Raw genomic sequence first — 19,128 nt, forward strand, 5'->3', positions numbered from 1 at the left:
AAATTCTTCTTTAGTTCCTGTTATTTTAATTTATTTGTTTTCCTCCTGTGATGAACTATTGGGATATTAGTGTTCTTTTTTAATATCAGGGTTTACTTGTTTATAATGTTACAGATTCATACAGGGAAAACGCAGGGAAATTTTCACCCAGAATGGAGTGGCAACCCTGTACAATGCGGTTTAACTTACGCCAAACGCGAATTTTTCACAAGTAACATATCTCAGAGCTATTGTGAACTCTTTGCCTGAAACAAGACTTTTCAACTAAAGCGTGGGTCGTAAGTATTGGCTTTATTTTTGCCTACCAAATATTGTCTTTGTGATTGGACTTATATCCCTTTAAGAATCACTGTAGGCTGAAGTTCTCACACCATACCAGTCTAAACCTCGCTTAATTTGTGTGTAGGAATAACCACTGCATATTTTCCTTTTTTCCACTCTAAATGCAAACGTCAATTAAGTGTAATGGCACCTAAGCCTGCTGCTTCATCTAAAGCTAGTGTAGATGGAAGAAGAAAGTTTTTTACAGTTAAAATATATTTCTTTATGTGGGGAAGAAGGACCTATATATTGGTTTGGTAAAAGTAATCTATTATGTGTCTAAAACAACGTTGCGGTTATCAAAAACTCACATACATACCCTTTTTTACAATGCAAAATTTTGGCTTACGTGAAGGATCTTAGAATGTATCCCTCGCCTAAGTCGTCGGAATTTTATTGTAGCTGTTTTTTTTTTGGAACTATTGATTTTTATGCGTTTGATAGTTCAAGTCGGTCAACAATTTTTAACAATACCATATTTGTTACATTTGCGAGGTTTAAACATATTTCATTAAATTATTTAGCAATATACAATACATTTATTAAATATTTAATTTCTTTGTTTTTTAAGTCTTTTATTACTTGATAATTTAATAAAAACATCAATTATTTGTATGTTCCGTTCTTTTTGTCACATCCATGAAACCAGGCAATTTCTGAATTCTGATTTCCAATTCACAAGTATATTAATTAACCTTTTTCTTTCTTAGTAAAGAGTTAATTTAAATGTTGCAAAATAATATTTATTTCATAAATTGTTTTCACATTTTGCATTTATTGTAAACATCTGCTATAGCCACCATCTAAATGATACCCTTAGTGTTGCTGATTGCGGAAGCAGGGAAAATCAACTCATAAACTTCTAAGATCTAGTTTATGAAATTTACTTCATGTGTATTTATCATGTTTTCAAGTCATGTAGAGTAATATATCTATATATATATATATATGAGATATTAATATATATTTATAAATCATTCCAGATGTATATGATATGGATTTTCTATAACTGAATATATATCTATAAATGTGCTTGTATATATTCGGGCAATAATTTTTAGCACACTTACCACACATTGCGGCTTGCTAATGTGTGCTCATGCTTGCCTTGTTATGAGAGACATTGTTTGTGAACAAGTTTTCACAGGTAAATTATGAAAATAAATCTTTATGATTTTGTTATCTGTGTTTGATTATTTTGTTATCTAATACTTTTATTAAAAAAAACTGCATTAAAAGTACACAAGGTTAAACCAGACATTCAAGAAACTTAATAAATCTGTGAAGTGGATTTTTAATAGTGTACAAAAATAAATGAATAAAAAGCTGACAACTCCTATCATGTTGAAATTAAAAAGTTTTACAGATAATCAGGTTTGACCATAATAAGTTTAAAATATAAAGTATCTGCTTACATGAAACTGAAAACTATCTGGAGTGTTATGAAAAACAATGCAGTGGGTAAACAAGATTTTTAGTAGGACAATGCTTTTTGCTTTCAATCATGTCTCCATGAAAGCAAAAGGAGAATTCTTTTATTAGTGTATCGACCAATTTTAAAGATTAAATATTTACATCTTGCAATAGGGCATTATGAAATTACTCTTTCTTTAAAAAATAACTACACAAACTTGGTGCCCTGGGCCCATGATTTAATCTAGCCCTGCAAATCTTCTGCTTGCGTAAGTTTATTGTTCACAGTAAGAAGAAGGAAGTAAGGAAGACATTTATCTCACCTATGCAGTTTTTTTTTTCATGCTAGATTACGCCAATTTAAAATTCATATGGGTGAAGAAAGAACATAATTGAAAAGCATCAAATTAGAATATAAATTTTTTCCATAGTACTGCAAATAAGATTGTGTTTTGTAACTACAAACGTTATTTTAGAAACATAACAGGTACCCCAACTTGTATACTATTCTACACTAACTGAGCTACAACAATTTCCACCTCGTTGTAATTAACTCGGGAAACGTAAAAATAGATATTTCGAGCGCTTATACATTCTTGGGTATATATATGCAGGGGCGGATCTAGAGGGGGGCCATGGCCCCTCCCAAAGCCTTGTGATTGTAGGAATTTTTTTAAGGAAAAAAAAAAGAAAAAAAATACGAGAAGATAACAAAATTTAACACACGTGTTTTACTGAAAAAGAAGCATAGGCCTTAATTGGGAGATAAATTATATCCCTACCCTCAAAACAAAATTTTTATTTCCAAAAATGTTCTCCATCTTTTACATTATTTCTTGATTCAAACTACAGACACTTGGACGATCTCTAAATGCTGCTGTTCTCAGAGTATACCTATTGTTCACGAGACGAAAGAAAGCCTAAATTTTCGTTTTTATGGCTTTAATTTCGAAACTAGGGGAAGAACCCCCTTTTCCCATGCCCTTTCACAAATGCCTTATGTAGCAAAAAATTGCATTTTAAGTCTTATTTGGAAAAAATGTCAACAGGAACTAGCTTATCCAGCCCTTATCACTTAACTTGCTTAAAAGCAACTTAAATGAAATTTTTTAGGACTTCAATTGCAAACGATTTTTGATAGGATCCCCCTCCCTCTTTAGTTTATATCGTGATGATAGCTTTAAAAGGAGGTTTTTGGAGGTGCTCACGAATCTTCCATTCCTTTCTAAAATATGTATAAATATAGTTAAAAATCGAATTTTTAGAGCCTCAAAGGCAAAATATTTCTAGGACGGAGGGATTCTAAGCACCTTCACATTTCCTTTAATGTAAGCAAACATTACCTAAAGGTGTATTTTTAGGCTGGACAGCTGAAGAGCTAGTGAAAAAAGCACCCGTCCTCTTCTAACTTCTCAATGTAGAATGACAGAATATTTTGGTTTCTAAGCTTTATTTTGAAAAAGTATTTTGGGGCCATCAGCGCCCGAAACCTGACCTTTCTCCGTACATCATCAAAACTAGACAAAATGCTCTTTTAGTTTTCTAATTTTCAAAAATTAACTCGGAAATTTAAGTTTTTGAAACATTTTCGAGGGAGATTCCTAAATTCACCCCCTCATCTAAGGTCTCGGTATCCCGAAAATTGAGTTTTTAAAACTTCATTTTAATAAAATTTCTGGGGAGTTCGGAGTTTGTTCAAAAATTTCAGATGGCCCCTCCCAAAACAATCGGCTGGATCCGCCACTGTATATATGCACATGTGGTCGTGTCGGAAGAACTCAACATTTATTTGGGGATAACCAAAATGGAAATTAAGGTCAGCAGCGTACCTAGGGGGTCTGGCGAACTTAAGAAATTGCGCCCCCCCCCCACAGCGTCGTCCCGATGGGAAGCATTTGTTTAAAACCATTATTTTTTTTTCTCTCTCTCTACTTTAGACCTTGGATTTTAGTGGTCAGCAACTGCCATTTTGGTAGACAAATAATTATTTTAGACTTTTACATTCTGACCCAAATCAGTTTGAATTGTTGGTTGTTATGGTACTAAAATACATAAGTCTCACTGAGTTATACATATCTAATGCGATGCTTTTACAAGGTACCAGCAATAAACGAATTAAATTTGAATCCGTAAAGATTGATATTGCTAGAAATGTCTTAGTGAGTTTTTCGAAGACCCCCCCCCCCCCCGCCCATTTTTTGGGCCCTTTAAGGACGGCCGCCGAGCATTTTTGGACGCTGGGAGCTTTGTGCGCCGAGCATTTAGGGTGCCGGGAACTTTGGGAGCCGAGCATTTTGAGTGCCGGGAACTTTGGGTGCAGAGATCTTTGGGTGCCGAAAAAATTTGTTTGCTTCCGCCGTATTGGATTCCAGCATTTCTCAGGTGCTTTTGATTTTGATGCTGTGTGATTATTTTTTGTCCTACTTTAGCTATTATGATTAGATAAAGTATTAAAATAAATTACTGCAATGTTTATTTATTGAGATGGCCGATGTCTGTCTGTATTCCAGATCTTAGATTGCAATAACTAGGGCTGCCATCTCCATGGCTGCCATCCATGCAAGTGCAATTGCCCCCCGGCGCCCATAAAACTTCTTAAAGAGAAACTGATATAATAATCTTTGTATTTCAGTAACTATTTTTTTCCCACAGAATAATGGAATTCTTTGACTTCCTGTTAAGCATAACCTGTATTACTCGGGGACAAGTGCTTTTCTTTTGCTCAACATAGCAAACATATCAGTTGATTAGATCAGTATGTTACATCTGATGCTAGGGAAGGGAGGAGGGATTGCCTCTCTCTCCTCTCCTCTGCATAAGATGTAACTATGTATCTCATTAAATTCTCAGATGTATCTCAAATTAAATTCTCAAGCTGCCTCCAAATATTGCTGCAACTTTCAGTTAGCCAATTTTTAAACTTTCTTTTTCAAAATTTTTAACAAATATTTTCCGATTTGTTCCGATAAATGGTGTTCAGATCTATTGTAATAATAAGAGCTAAAAGAAGGGTACTTATGTAAGGGTGGAGGAGTTAGGGCAAGGATTATATAGTTTTAAAGGTATATCAGTCTCATCACTGGAGGATTGTGTTTAGGGATATACCCAGTAAAACTTTGCCGGGGGGGGGGCAATCGCACTTGCAGGGATGGCACCCCAGTTATTGCATTCTTAGATCTAGAATACAGACAGATATCGGTCATCTCGATAAATAAACATTGCAACAATTTATTTTAATACTTTATAAAGCCAACAAATTTTTTCGGCACCCAAAGATCTCTGCTCATTCCGAGATGGAGGACTGCGAACATTAGTGCCTTGTTGGAGAGTAGAGACTTTGTTTCTATTTCTCTAATCTAAACACTACTAACCCATGGCGCCTAATGAAATGAAACACATTCAACATCACAACGAATGTCAACTCTTTTCCGTTTTTATGGCATAGCGAGGTGGTTAAATTAATTGTTTTGGGCTTAAATTATTCCCTTGGAACATGAATATTGAAGCTGGCCGACTGGAAGAAGAAGCGCAGAAGAGACGTGATAGGTTAAAGAATTTAAAGAGGCATGTTTCAGAAAGTTCACATTCTGCAAACCATGATGCTGCTGAACTACCATTACCGAAGTAATTAAATCACTTATTATTTTGTTTCAGTAATCGTATGTATAGCATAGTGAGATTTGTACAAATTAGAATGTTTTAGTTTTAAGAAGTAAACCAATGCTTCTGCTCTGTAAATGGATAAGGAGCCAATCATTAATTACGTAAGGGTCGGAAACGGGGGGGGGGGGGGGGTGAAAAAATCTACATACTCTTACCGAGGGGGGGGGGAGTCAAACCCATTCTTACGTAATATTTTCCAAGTCGATATTTTACATTAGAAATCGCACGGTTCAGTGATTTGGCAAAGAATTATATTCCATTTGCTTCTAGAAGGTTAGAAACGTATCAGAAAGAACTGTTGGAACTAATGTCATGTACCCCACCCTTGGCGGCTTTTTCCTGTTGGCGCCAAGAAAACGATGTATGACGACATATGTCATACATCGTTCTTAGCGATGCTTTTTTAGCGCCAACAGGAAAAATTCAGATAAAAAAAAAATGATCAAAGCATTTCAGAAAGCAATACAGTCAAACCTTGATATCTTGAACCTCCTTATCTCGAAACCCTTGATGTCTCGAAACAAAAATTTTCCCCAGCATTTTCTATAAAAACCCCTATATGCATTTTCCATAGTTATCTCGAAATTTTTTTTTCAAAACTCTTGATATGTCGATATTTTTGCACAGAAGCAAGTTTCAATCATCTAGGCATTCCTACATCCATGGTTTCAATAGTCGTTTTTCTTTGGCAATTTTTGTAGTAAAACCAGTTCCAGGGACAATTGCTTGACGTATTTCATCACTTTTCTTGGAAATTTTGTGAAAAGGGGATTGGGGCAAGATAATAGGGGAGTGTTGGTATGAGGGGGTGCAGTATTTTCCCCAGAGTTTATAATCTTTGTGCCTTTCTCGCGAACATGTTGTCCACTTTGAGGAAAGGGGTCGATTTTTCGTCCGTCAGTTTTCAAGCGAAAACGGAAAATGCGTTCCTCATTTTCATCATTCAGCTTTTTTAACTCCTACAAAATGGCTGCTGAGAACTTTTTGAATGTGAGGATACTAATTAAAGATAAAATTAGAATTTTTAAATTTTTAGGTGAAAAAAACCAAGTTGAAATTGTTGTTCATTTCAAAATCTCATTCTGTGCACTTTCGACAATTAGAAAATTTCAAATCTGGTGAAATATCGAAGACTACTTTATTGATCGTAATTCAAAGTGGTCCCATAGTATATATATAAATGCATATAGCGTACGTGTGTGTAAATGTGAGAGTTACTAGAGTAATTTTTTAAAAACCTTGATAACTCGAAAACTCAATATCTCGAAAAATTTTCCCATCCCGAGAGATTCGAGATATCGAGGTTGTACTGTATATATAAAAACAACATAAAACCACAACAAAAAACGGCTCAAATATATGCTTCAAAAATACCAGAAACTAGAAAGTTCTTGTTCACAAAGAAAAATTACTAGAAAGTATTTAAAATGCTTAAAATAACAAATTACTATAACAGCTCACCAATGAAAAATGTACCAATAGAAACAAAAGCTATTTTCCAACATGCATTTCATCGAACAAAAACTTTTCTCATACTAAAAAAGAGCAAAGCGATTCAAATTGCAATGCTTAAAGCGGAAAACATCCCCAAAATCAATAACTATTTCAGCCAAAAAAAAAAAACGCTTAGTTACTCAAATTTTGATATATGGAAAGTAGAAATGTCTCAACAGAACATCCCAAACATAAACAATACAAAAATACCATACATTAATTTGCTTAACACTTTCATATTTTTATAAAATGCTAGAGTCAACTTATTTTCAGAAATTCAGTACCTAAAGGAGACACGTTTATAGAATTTGTCTAAATAATTCTTGGCGTCGATAAGAATTAACTTTTAGAATAAAATAACCGCACTATTTTTGTAAAATTAATTTATATACAGTAAAAATGATGTTAAAACTACCAGAAACCCTCAAGATTTTGTAAAAACAAAGAATTTCAGAAGTGAGAGCCTTTTTTTTTTTTTTTGAATTCTAAAAAAAAGAACTCGCCTTTTTATGGTGTAAATCCTCACACTCAGTCCGAAAAACAACATATGACTATGGCACCTTACCTTACAGATACACACAAAGTTGGAGTTTACTTTTAATTACTGTTCGAGTTTGAAAAAACTGGCCTTTTCTAATATTTATTCATCAAAAGACAACTACTGAATTTAAACTAACAACAAAATAAGCTTTCCTGTAAGGTATATTGCAAGAAAAAACAAGAATCTTTCCTGCGTGAAACCGATAACAAGTAAACAAGTTTGAACAGATCTAAGGTTACCTTCGGGTTGACAAACACAGGTTAGTTTCGGCAGGGATGCCATGCTTAAAAAATTGCTTCATTCACGAGAAAAATATTATAATTTTGTGCAAAAAATCGGATGTTGCCAAATGGGGGGGGGGGGGATATCACATCTGGACCGAGCTGTTTTTTATTTGTTTTACAAAGAATAAATAGTGTAAAATAAAGAATCGCACTGTGTATGGCATGTTTTATTTTTAATAAGTATCACATCACATCATATACTAAAAAAGGTTGAAAAAACATGCAGTCTAGATTCCAACTTTTTAGGAAACATTTCTTCCCACAAAAAGGTTTAACTTAATAATAGTGAATTTAATAATGATTCCAGTGATGTAACTATTCCAAATTCGTTATTTTATTATTTTAAAAAACGAAATGGAATCTTACGTAAAATAAGGGGGGGGGGGGGGGATGAAAAATCTTATACATCCTTACATGTTGGGAGGGGGGGGGGGGCAAAAATATCTGTCTCTGGGGAAAATAATCTGGCCAACTGACGACATCCAAGTCACAGCCGGAAATTAGCAGCCACCCCACCATGCCCTCCTTCCGAACGAGGGATGCCAAAATCATTCTTACGTAATTAATGAATGGTCCCTAAAAACATCATTAATGAATTTTCAGTACGTTACTGTCCTATATCCAGGGCTAAGGCAGAAATACTTGAAATACACCGCCAGCTCAGTCATTCCAATAAAGCTGGAATAATAAACCAATTGTCTAAAAAGCACGAAACTGCAGTCCTCGGTTGGAATGACTGAGCTGGCGGTGTATTTCATGTATCATTAATGAAGCTCAAAAATTGAATAATTGCTTACACGTCATGATTTAGGCTCTCAAAGAGAAAAATCTAGATTTTGACAACAGTAGATTTGAACATCCAATGAAAACTTTTATTGATTATTACTATTAACAACTAGTCGACCCGTGCGGAACTCCGCACTGTACTTCGAATCGTTTCATACGGCATTTTGCTCTTTAAAAATTTCAAAGAAAGAATATTATGAAGAAAAACCGAAAAAAGTAAGCGCACAAGAGAAGGCATGTAATTTAAAGACATCAGTAACAAAGCTTCGTTAAATACAACGTTGTGATAATTTGATCATCGCTCCCCTTTTGGTTGTACGTATTTTCAATGCAAATATAAATATCATTAAAAGTGTGGCTGAGTGACTCGTGAGAAAGCAATAATTTTGCATGTGAAAAAACAGGTTGTGGCAAATACAGTCCTGCCCACGTGAGCATCTGACGAAAAAAAAAGAAACATTAAAGAGATATTTAGTGGCACGGATTCGAACTGCCGCCATTCTGATTAACAGTACGACACTCCAACAAATCTAGCAACTGCGCCTTTCTTTTCAAATGCTATTCATTGAAGGAATGCGCAATAAAACACAGTAAAAAAGCTTTTTGCTGAAAAAAATATAATAAGATCATGCGTCTATGTTTTGTCATTAGCCAGCATGATACGATTTAAAATTATTCGCAAAACATGGAATTTGATTAAAGAATGAGGAAGATCTCACGTAACGATTGAAACAAACATTCTAGAGAAGTAATAAATTCGATTGAAAAAATAAGTGTTTTTATTTTTGAAATTTTAACAATTTCCCATAGCAGGCTTCTTAAACCTATACGGCTTAAATGCCCGCACATGTTTTTCTTTTAATCGAACACTTAAAATTCAAAACCGAAACCAGTTGAACTGAGTCTGTTTTTTAAGTGTAATTTTTCGAACGTAGACAAAATGCTTTTTTTTTTTCAGCCGAAAGCAGAGGAGTAGAAAATGATTTCTTACTAATGAAGTTGATATTAGTTTTAATGTTTTCTATCGTATTCGAATAAATAATTAAAGATTATGAAACTCGTAGTTTTAATTTGGCGTAGTATTTTTTCATTTGTACGAATTTCAAACACTGCTATTAGAAAAATCTACATTTCAGCGTACAATGAAAATGTTTTTCTGCACAAAAAGGATTCCCTTGAGGTATATCTAATACTTTTTTTATGCGTACATTATGCTCAGTGGTCTGGACGGATTCAAAGCTTTAAAAAAAAGGGAAGAACACCCTTCGATTAGCAGTCGACTTATCTGAATGATAACTGTAGCCTGCATAAAGGAGTCGAAACACCAAATAGCATTCCCACTGCATTTATTTTATTACGGGTGTTATCTGTTGTATGTTATGAGTACATGTAATGCGTAATATTAAAGTAATTTTGCTATTATGTCGGACAGCCCGAACTGGCCCGAAGTTCAGACAGTTTATAGCCGAACGCTCTACCGGAAAAAAACCCCCAGAGGTTAATTTTAATTTTTTTTTCTTGCCGAGAAGTGTTTTTATTTTTGAAAATTTTTACAATTTGTTATAGCAGGCGGTTTGAACCGTTATGGCTTAGATGGCAGCACGTGTTCATCATTTAACAGCACGGTTAAAATACAAAATAATTTGAACTAAGTTCTTTTTTAAGCGTAGCTTTTCAAATGTAGTTAGAATGTGATACGCTATTTGTTTTTTTGCAAAAAGAAGAAATATATATATATCACCCTTTAAATTGAGGTAGTAATTTTTTTATTTGTACAAAGAGTCAAAAACTCATTAGATGAATCTATATTTCAACATATGATTTATTATATTTTACTGAACAAAAAACAATTCCATTGTAGTCTCAAATCTGAAACCTGATACTTATATTTTCGCTTACATTATGCTTTAATTTTCTTACCGGAGCCAAAGCTTTAAAAAAAGAAAAAAAAAACCTTACAATTGAGCATCAATTTAGCTCTGTGTTGAATCAAGTTTTCATAACAGCTAGGAGCATTTCTATCTCATGTATTCCCTCATATTTGTTATTCATTGTTCATGTAATGCGCGACATTTTTCTAATTTTTTAATGCAGATTGTGCGGACGTGGGCCCGAACACGCATTCTCCTGGTTACCAGTCGAACGCTCTGCCGATCAAGCTATTCAGCTCTGTCGGTAACAGTGCAAGTTAAAGTTATAAATTTAACCGAAAACCTCATTTTGGTTCTTTAAAACAGGTTTTTTTGCCCAAAAAAACAATTTTTAGACCGTGGGTCTATTTTTCGTCAGTAGCCTGCACGATAAGCTTTAAAATAAGGTGTAAATCAATGAAATCGATCAAGAATTGAGGAAAATCTCGCGTAGAAACCAAAAACAGGCTACAGAAATAATATTAACAATAAGCATAGGTTTTTTGCACATGAGTTATCAAGATTTTTGCTTGAACACTCCTGGGAAAATTAAACACCTATTCCTGTTGTGTTCAGGGAAAAGTTACACTGAAAGAAAGCAAATGAGTTACCAGAATATTTGCTACTTTTTGGGAATTTCTCTGTAGTAAAAAAGGAAACCACAATATTCACCATCTGCTTGGTGCTGATTTGTTGTTGTCTACACCAGTGCTTCTCAACCTTTTTGACTTTACGGCACACTGAACCGAATTTCATATTTCAACACGGGCAGTATTTTCATCATTCACTAGTCAAAGCAAGAAATTAAAAAAAAAAAAAATGCGTTTCCATATGGATATAACAATTAATTTTTTAAATATTTGAATTTTTTCAGTTTCTTGATAAAATGAATTTTAGTTCATCATGAATTTTACTGCTTATTACGGTCAGCAAGTCCCAAAGTTTCACTTAACATGACTGAGACACTTGTGCATGTCTTGAGGGACAATGGCGCTTTTTATTCCTCTATGTCTAGAGTTACAGGAAGCTTGTAAATTGAGAATTTAAACACAATTTTTTGTTTCTCTTGAAAAGTGTCAATTCTAAGAATCCCACATTCTTCAAACTGGCAATAGTAACAGCTCATAAGTAGCATGATCAGAGATTTTTGCTTTTTTTTACTAACAGCCAATATGTGTCCAAAGTACTTTGCTGAAGCCAAGTTTTAAGCAGCTGTTGCTGCTGATGCTGATGTCCATAAACTTTTCTTGTGCATTCTAAGAAAGTTCATTGCTGATGCTTTAACGGATTGGGATTGCCAACCCGTCATATTGCTCTATGCCAATCAACTTGAAGTAGTGCCTAAACTCGAATCATGACCAAACACTCTGCTGTGACAAACTGATTTGAAGTTGATTTTTTGCATCCAACATGAACCTTTCACAACGCTTCCGGTCATCGCAACTGTTCCATCACTGCAAGAGCTTGTGCAGTTGTAACAATGGATCCCATTGATTTTTATTTTGTAGCTGTAATGCTGCAGTTACTATAACTAGCTCTATATTTCTTCACCAGTTGCAAGCTGAGAACATTCCTTTCAGATAATATAATAACGTTTAATTTTGTCCTTTTAGCAAGGCATGTTCAATATATATGGTCATTCATTCATCAACTTAAAATAAACATCTAGCTATTTGTAGTTATCAATCAACTTTTTTTAATGTCATCCATCATATCATTAATTCCTTGACTCAAAACATCGTCTGGCTCATTCACTGCATCAAAACCTTTTTTTCCCCGTGTGATTTCTTTGAACACTGATAAAATAAATATTTCACCATTTTTATGCAGTTTTCAATATAAATTTAATTATGAATTAAACTAGCAAAACATTGTATCTAAACTCTCTAAAATAAATCTCTATGAAGCAGTAAGCCCCAAGCCAGGGTTAAGGCAGAACATGATCAGATGACACCTACCTCCAGCTCGGTTATTCCCTATTCCAACAAGGACGAAACGGCTGTCTCAGGATAACCGAACTTTCGATGTATTGCATGTCAAATACATCTATGTTTTTCTATTTTCTACAACTCTGAAAATATTGTGTCACACCAAGGACCTTGTCGCGGCAGACCAGTATGTGGAGGCATATCAGTTGAGAAGCACTGATCTACTCTACACCAAAATCGGGATTGGCATTGCCAAATGGCGCATTTTTTTTGCTTAGATTTAGAGCCATTCCACTGTGACAGACGTTACACTCAGGCATAATTTTTACAGGTTAAACCTACATTTTGAGCACTAAATTAATTAGCAAATACTAACAAAGTATATTACTCATAGTTAAGAATGTATTTACTGGAATTATTGAACTCAAACAAAACGAGTTTTCAAATTTTTTTAAAAGAAATTTTTAAAATCTTGTGACTCTTGTGAGACATGAATTCTCACTCACCTCCTGTCATAGTTCTAGAAATCTCTGTGAGTATTTTAGTGTTTCCTGATTTTAACCTTTTTTCCTATTTAAAGGCATTCAAATGAAAAGTAATAATATGATATTTATGATAAATTAGCCCAAAGCAGAATACTACTAAATTTGCGACGTACATCGCAAAACAGATTCCTGAGCTGCAGAATAATTCTGTTCAAATGTGAGAGGAAAACTCAGAGAAATTTTCTGCAGAAATTCTACAGATTTCTGTGAAGTTTCTGCAGAAACTGCAGATTTTCTGCAAATATGTTCCAACTCGAGACAAAATTTTGCACAAATTCTGCAGATTTCTTTAAATTAGAAGAAAATGTGAAATTCTCGGAAGTTATTCAATTCAAAATTCGATCTTGGGTTAGAAATTTGTAACAAATCAACAGTTTCTGCAGAAATTTCATATTCTAAATCTGAAAAGATTCTGTTTTTCTAGCGTCTTTGGTTCCCCTTTTCCTTATTTTTCCGAATCTATCTGACGTATTACATAGATTGATATTTACAGACACATAGATATTTACACACATTTGAACAGAATTATTCTGCAGCTCAGGAATCTGTTTTGCGATGTACGTCGCAAATTCAGTAGTATTCTGCTTGGGCTAATTTATCATAAACATCATATTATTACTTTTCATTTGAATGCCTTTAAATAGGAAAAAAGGTTAAAATCAGGAAACACTAAAATACTCACAGAGATTTCTAGGACTATGACCGGAGGTGAGTGAGAATCCACTGCAATTTCCTCCAAAAACGTATGTTTTGGGAACATGCCAACATTGAAACATGTCCATCGCCGAAAATTGCGTGTCTTGTTTGAGATTTCAATCCTTTTGCATCTTGAAAATATTTCAATTATTTAAAAAGTTTTGAAGTGGTTTCATATTCGCTACCGTAACTCGATGAATTTTATTTATTATTTTAGTAAATTATTCATTTATGTACATTATTTCAATTGCTCTTTTATGCCATGTAAAAGTAACCAAAAAAAAAAAAAAACATGGTTTGACACCTAGGTTTGGAATTTTATAAAATTTTATATTATTGCTCTTTCTATGCATTTTAGAAAGCGTATGAAATATTACGGAGAATTTCAATCAGTTTAAGTTCTACAGAAATGCATAGCAAAAGTGAAGCTTTAAGAAAAAAGAAAAAATAAATAAATCCTGTTTGAAACGATTTTGATTTAGGGTTACCGTTTTGTGAAAAAAGTCAAATTGGTTGCTTGTGTATACAATGCTTGCTTGCAGAACAACTTTGGTCCAATGATTTAACGTTGCAGAACATTGTCAAGTATTCTGCTTTGGGGAATTGAAGTTATATTTAAAATTTATCATAAATATCACATATTATGTCTTATTTTTTTACTTGAATTTTTTCATGATGTGATGGTATTTGTTCGTAGTTTTGTCTTAAGGCCAGCTATTGCATAATAACTTATTGCTGAATAGTTCATTAATCTTAAGTTTTTATCATAAGTGTAGCTGTACTTATTCTACCTTTCTTTCTGTAGACCTGTGTTTCGAAATTACACTCCCTCGGATGATGAGCTTCGTCTGAACCAGTTACCCAAAGCTAAACCAGAATCAAGTAATTGCATCTTTGCTATAATGTGTATTTTGTTATTTTGTCATTATTTTCAACGACAAATTTTTGGTTGGCTCAGTTTAGATTTCTTATGCTAACCTTTAATTCCAAAAGCAGGCATTATTATTATTATTATTATTATTATTTCAAAAATGGTGATTTGAAGCGAACTGACATTAATTTTGTATTATTCTGACAATAATGAGAAAATATTTCAGGGTGTGGCATTCTCTCCCCCAACTGCAGCACTGGATAGGACTCAAATGTTTATGCCCAAGGATTTTCTTTCCACTTTCACCTGTCCTTTGTTCTTATTGGCCCAGGGGTGCCCACCTAATTAGGAGGGGGGGGGGAGGTGTCATGGCGCAGACTGAGGCATTGAAATTTTTAGGGAGAAAGTTGTTTTGAGCAGTATTTTCACTTTTTTTTTTTTGAGAGATCCTGCATTTTTTTGGGGGGGGGGGGGGGGAGGGTCTTTACGATATTTAAGGAGGTGCATCCTTGCTCTTAGGGGGGAGGGGACCCCTGTATTGGCCAACACAGAGCTCAATAAAGGACAACATATGTCATGGGTTTTTCCCCAATTTAAGCCCACACCTCAAGGAAACTATTGGAAACCTCTAGTAAAATGTAGGTTTTTCAAGGTGAAAGCAGTCCTTGGGAACTATGCCATTAATTGGCACACTCCTGTGCTTTGACGAATGAATTCACATAATTGCATTACTCTGAAATGTAGTTTTATATAAGGTTTCAACTTTCAAACATACAGTCAGGTGATTTGGCCAAAGTTATGCTATGCTACTAACTATGTAAAATTGAGGCGGAGAACTCCTATAATTTGTTTATTTATTATATGCTGTCAAGGCCCAATTTCCCAATAGGCAGAGTAGGCAGCTCCCTAGGGTGGCAAAGTTTTCAGGGGAGGTAAATTTTGCTTCAACCACACATTTTTTTAATTAGTTTTTTATTCTTGAAAGTAAAATATTAGCATTCTTTCATTTTTCACAGATACAATTTTTTCTTGTCATTTAATAATGATAACATTCACACATCTTATGAAAATCAAATGTTTTTCAGTCGTGGTAATTTATCAGTGTAAAATAGTAAGTGAAGACAAAAAAAGGATGTCAATTTCAGAAAGTTTCGTTGCTTTTATTCAGAAGTCGCAACAAGATTGGAGTTTGACTAAGATTTTCGTGCTATACTTAAGTTTATTCAGTACTGGTTTCTTGAGGGATTGACATTTATTTTCTTTTTTACATTATTAATATTTAAAAATTGTTTACTGTTAATTTTATGTCTTGGAGGCAAATGAAAATGAGTGACGAGAGTGAAAAAGGTCGAATGATTTTAGATAAAGAAAATATGCTAAATTAAAAACCAAAGAACAAAAAGGAGTCGTTAAAATATTTTTGAACATGATAAATTTTTTTCCAATGGACAGTTTCCAAAAGCGGAAACTTTAGCCTCTTTGCAATGTAATCCAGTTACAATTTACTAATGAAATAGTAACATTGAACAGTGAGGAGTGGTAAGAACACATTTAAATCGTTGATTCGTAGATGAAAAAAAAATAACAGGATAAAGATGCTGCTATAAATAAAAATGACAACTGATGATAAAATAGTTAACGCACAAGACATTGAAGTTCAGTGCTCATCAAAGATTTATTGATATAGATTTAAATAATTAAGCTAGGTTTGATTTCAAAATAACATAGTTTTGATCAAAAGAGCATTGATACTAAGAAAAAGTAACAGAATTCATTCGGACTATAATCGTGATTTTTTTTTTCTTTTTTTTCTCTGGATTCAAAATGTCATTTTGAGCAAATGTTAACAAATAATGAAACAACAAAGAAGTTATTTTTTTCTGAAAATAAAGATGCAGTCTTATGTGAAACATACGCTTAGCATTCAAGAAAAATCTCGGTTACTCTTTATCTACCAATTTTCTAACATTATATTTTCCCTTATAAGTCTAACTCAAGTCTATATCATCTTTTAGACATTCATCTGCGTTGCTATTACAAGGAAATGTTTTAAAACTTCAAAGAATAAAAGAAAACATGTTTTATAAAACTATAGGGCCATGAAAAAAATTACCATGCTCTATTAATTGATAATTGCAAATAAATATACATATTGGAAATATTATTTATATTGATCTTATGTGAATCGCTTGATAACCTGCCCAAGAGCAGTACTTGAGCCTTGAAGGATGTATAAAATTAAACAATATAAACAGAGGAGCATCAAACTACAATTTTTGCGGTGAGAAAAATTTTAATTTTACCAAATGATAAAACATGAGCTTACATGCATATCATAAATAAGTACATAACATTTAATGAGAAGGAACGTTAGGTGTCATTAAAGAACAATTTTTAGAATTTAAAAAAGGAAAAAAGAATATGTTGCAATATAATCTCTAAATTTTCTGAATTGTGAGTAAAATTTGCAAAAAAAGGAGATTTTTGGGAGATTGCTGTGTCCTCCCATCGGGGCGTCCCTGAATGTGAAACATCATCATTTCTTCATAAGCTTGAAAGTTTAAATTTCGGGAGCACTTTTTGCGTGTTTTTGAGTTTTTGCTTTTTTGGGGGGGGGGGGGGGGGATTTCAAATCTGCCTAGGGGTAGCATGGTTCTAAATTCGGCCCTGTATACTGTAACAATATCATTCAAACTAATACTGAAAGTTGGAAAATTTCTCATAGTGGAGGCTTGTATACTTTAGCAGAATTCTTTAATGAATGAATATGAATTAGTGTTGATTTTATATTGAGTGATATTTTATGTTATGTCAATGAATACCTGATAACCTTATTCTTGCATAAATATTGGAATTCTTTTTATAAAAAACAAATTTTTATGTTATTGATATATTTTTTTAAATGCATATCTGGAATTGGGGACATTTTATTCATGTGTATTGCGAAGTTTAATTTAATTTTAATAGAGAAAGTGAACTTATGAGCCTTATGTTTCATTATTAAAAACTTTTCATGTTATTTCAATCTTAAATAATTTATTTCAGTTGAAAATGAAATTCAAAGTCCAACTGAAGCAACCAAACCTGAACCCCTAATAGAAGAAGTGGTAAGTGCCATAACATAAATTGGTACTAATAAATATCAATTTTAATAGTTGTTTAGATTTTATAGTGATCATTAAATTGCAGATTATGTTAATAAATATATATAGTGGAAATTCTCTTTCATGTCATAGAGGGCTAGCTTACTTTTTGTAGAGGCTCACGTGAATTTGGCTCCTGCATGTTTTTAAAGACTATTTCTTAGCTTACATTATCTGTCATAAGCCTGCATTTTGCTTCCAGTTTTTATTTGTTGCCAGAAACAATGAAAAATAATAGTAATTATACATTTAAAATAATTCCGCTTTTTAATTCTTGCCATTTACAATAAAAAAGGAATAAAGGAATTATTAATCAGTTTAACAAATTAGTTTCAAGGTTGAACCTGAGCAAGCATATATTTGTGGGCGTTTTTAAAAGCTTTTTTGTTTCACTTTACTTAAACAAAACTGCTTTCAAATTTGAGCATACAAAGCAGCAATACTGAAAAAAGATTGATGAAAAAAAATATTCTCTCTTATGCACAGTACAATTAGATTAAAATGAAAGTCCATACCTTTTTTTCTTTTAAATAAGGATAGATAACACAAAAATATGTTTGAACCTTCAAAAATGTTTACTTGAAATAAATTTTAAAACCAAGAAAACTTTAAAATAAAATATATATTTTTTTTCTTAAATTCCAAAGACTATTTCTACAGACTTGGTTTGCTCTAAAAAGTATGAAATAAAATAAGTATATAGTTTCTTGAATAAAACAGTAAACAGTTGCTGTTGATCTTAATATATTTTCATTTAGAGTAATTATAAAGCAGCCAACAAAATTTAAATTAAAAATTGAGAAAAAAAAAGGGCAGTATACAGCTTTTTACTAGTAGCTTTTACCATATTACCTCTATTTCTTCTCTCACTTTTAAATTTAAATTTTATTAACTGCTTTAGAATTTCCCTAAATGTAAATATATTAAGACAAACTGCAACTGTTTAGTGTTTTCATCAAGAAACCATATATTTATTTATTTCATCCTTTTTAGCATGAACCAAACCTTTAAAAGTCTTAGAATTAAAAAAAAATTTTTTTTTGTATTTTTTCAACTTTATGTACATTTTTTACCTAAGGTAGTAGCCAGGATTTTTCAAGAGGGGAGGGGGAGTGTCATGAGAGGTGTTATATTAGATAAATGTAACTATTGTTCGTATTCATTAATAAATGAGAGTGAATGGAGTTCCTTTGAGATAAATTTAATGACTTTAAAAATTTAAACAATGTAAATTTGGTAGTTGAATGTATACTATGGCAGATATCAGCTAATAAAGATGATATATGTCACATTATTTATCTAAATGTTATGTACCAGATGAATATATCCGTCAGTCCTGATTGTATTTTGAATAAGAAAATTTTTTCTGCTAAACACATTTTGTTTTTTTTTTCTTTTTGACCATTCCTATATTTATGAATCATTTTGCAAGTCTTTTGCATCAACTATCTTAATTTCAGGATCTAGCAACCTTGGCTCCCCGTAAACCAGACTGGGATTTAAAAAGAGATGCTGCGAAAAAACTGGACAAAC

General features: G+C 32.9%; 1 protein-coding gene across 1 annotated transcript in view; it reads left to right on the forward strand.

The window, feature by feature from the left end:
* Positions 1–5,108: 5,108 nt before the first annotated feature.
* LOC129221327 (coiled-coil domain-containing protein 12-like) overlaps positions 5,109–19,128 on the forward strand; it is a gene marked incomplete in the record, with an annotated part of 21,793 nt that continues 7,773 nt past the window's right edge. The window contains 4 exon segments of the mRNA XM_054855794.1: positions 5,109–5,358; positions 14,387–14,463; positions 17,498–17,559; positions 19,056–19,127. Coding sequence (XP_054711769.1) covers positions 5,228–5,358; positions 14,387–14,463; positions 17,498–17,559; positions 19,056–19,127 — 342 coding nt within the window.

Source organism: Uloborus diversus, chromosome 4 (genome assembly GCF_026930045.1).
Source record: "Uloborus diversus isolate 005 chromosome 4, Udiv.v.3.1, whole genome shotgun sequence".
Lineage (NCBI taxonomy): Eukaryota > Metazoa > Arthropoda > Arachnida > Araneae > Uloboridae > Uloborus > Uloborus diversus.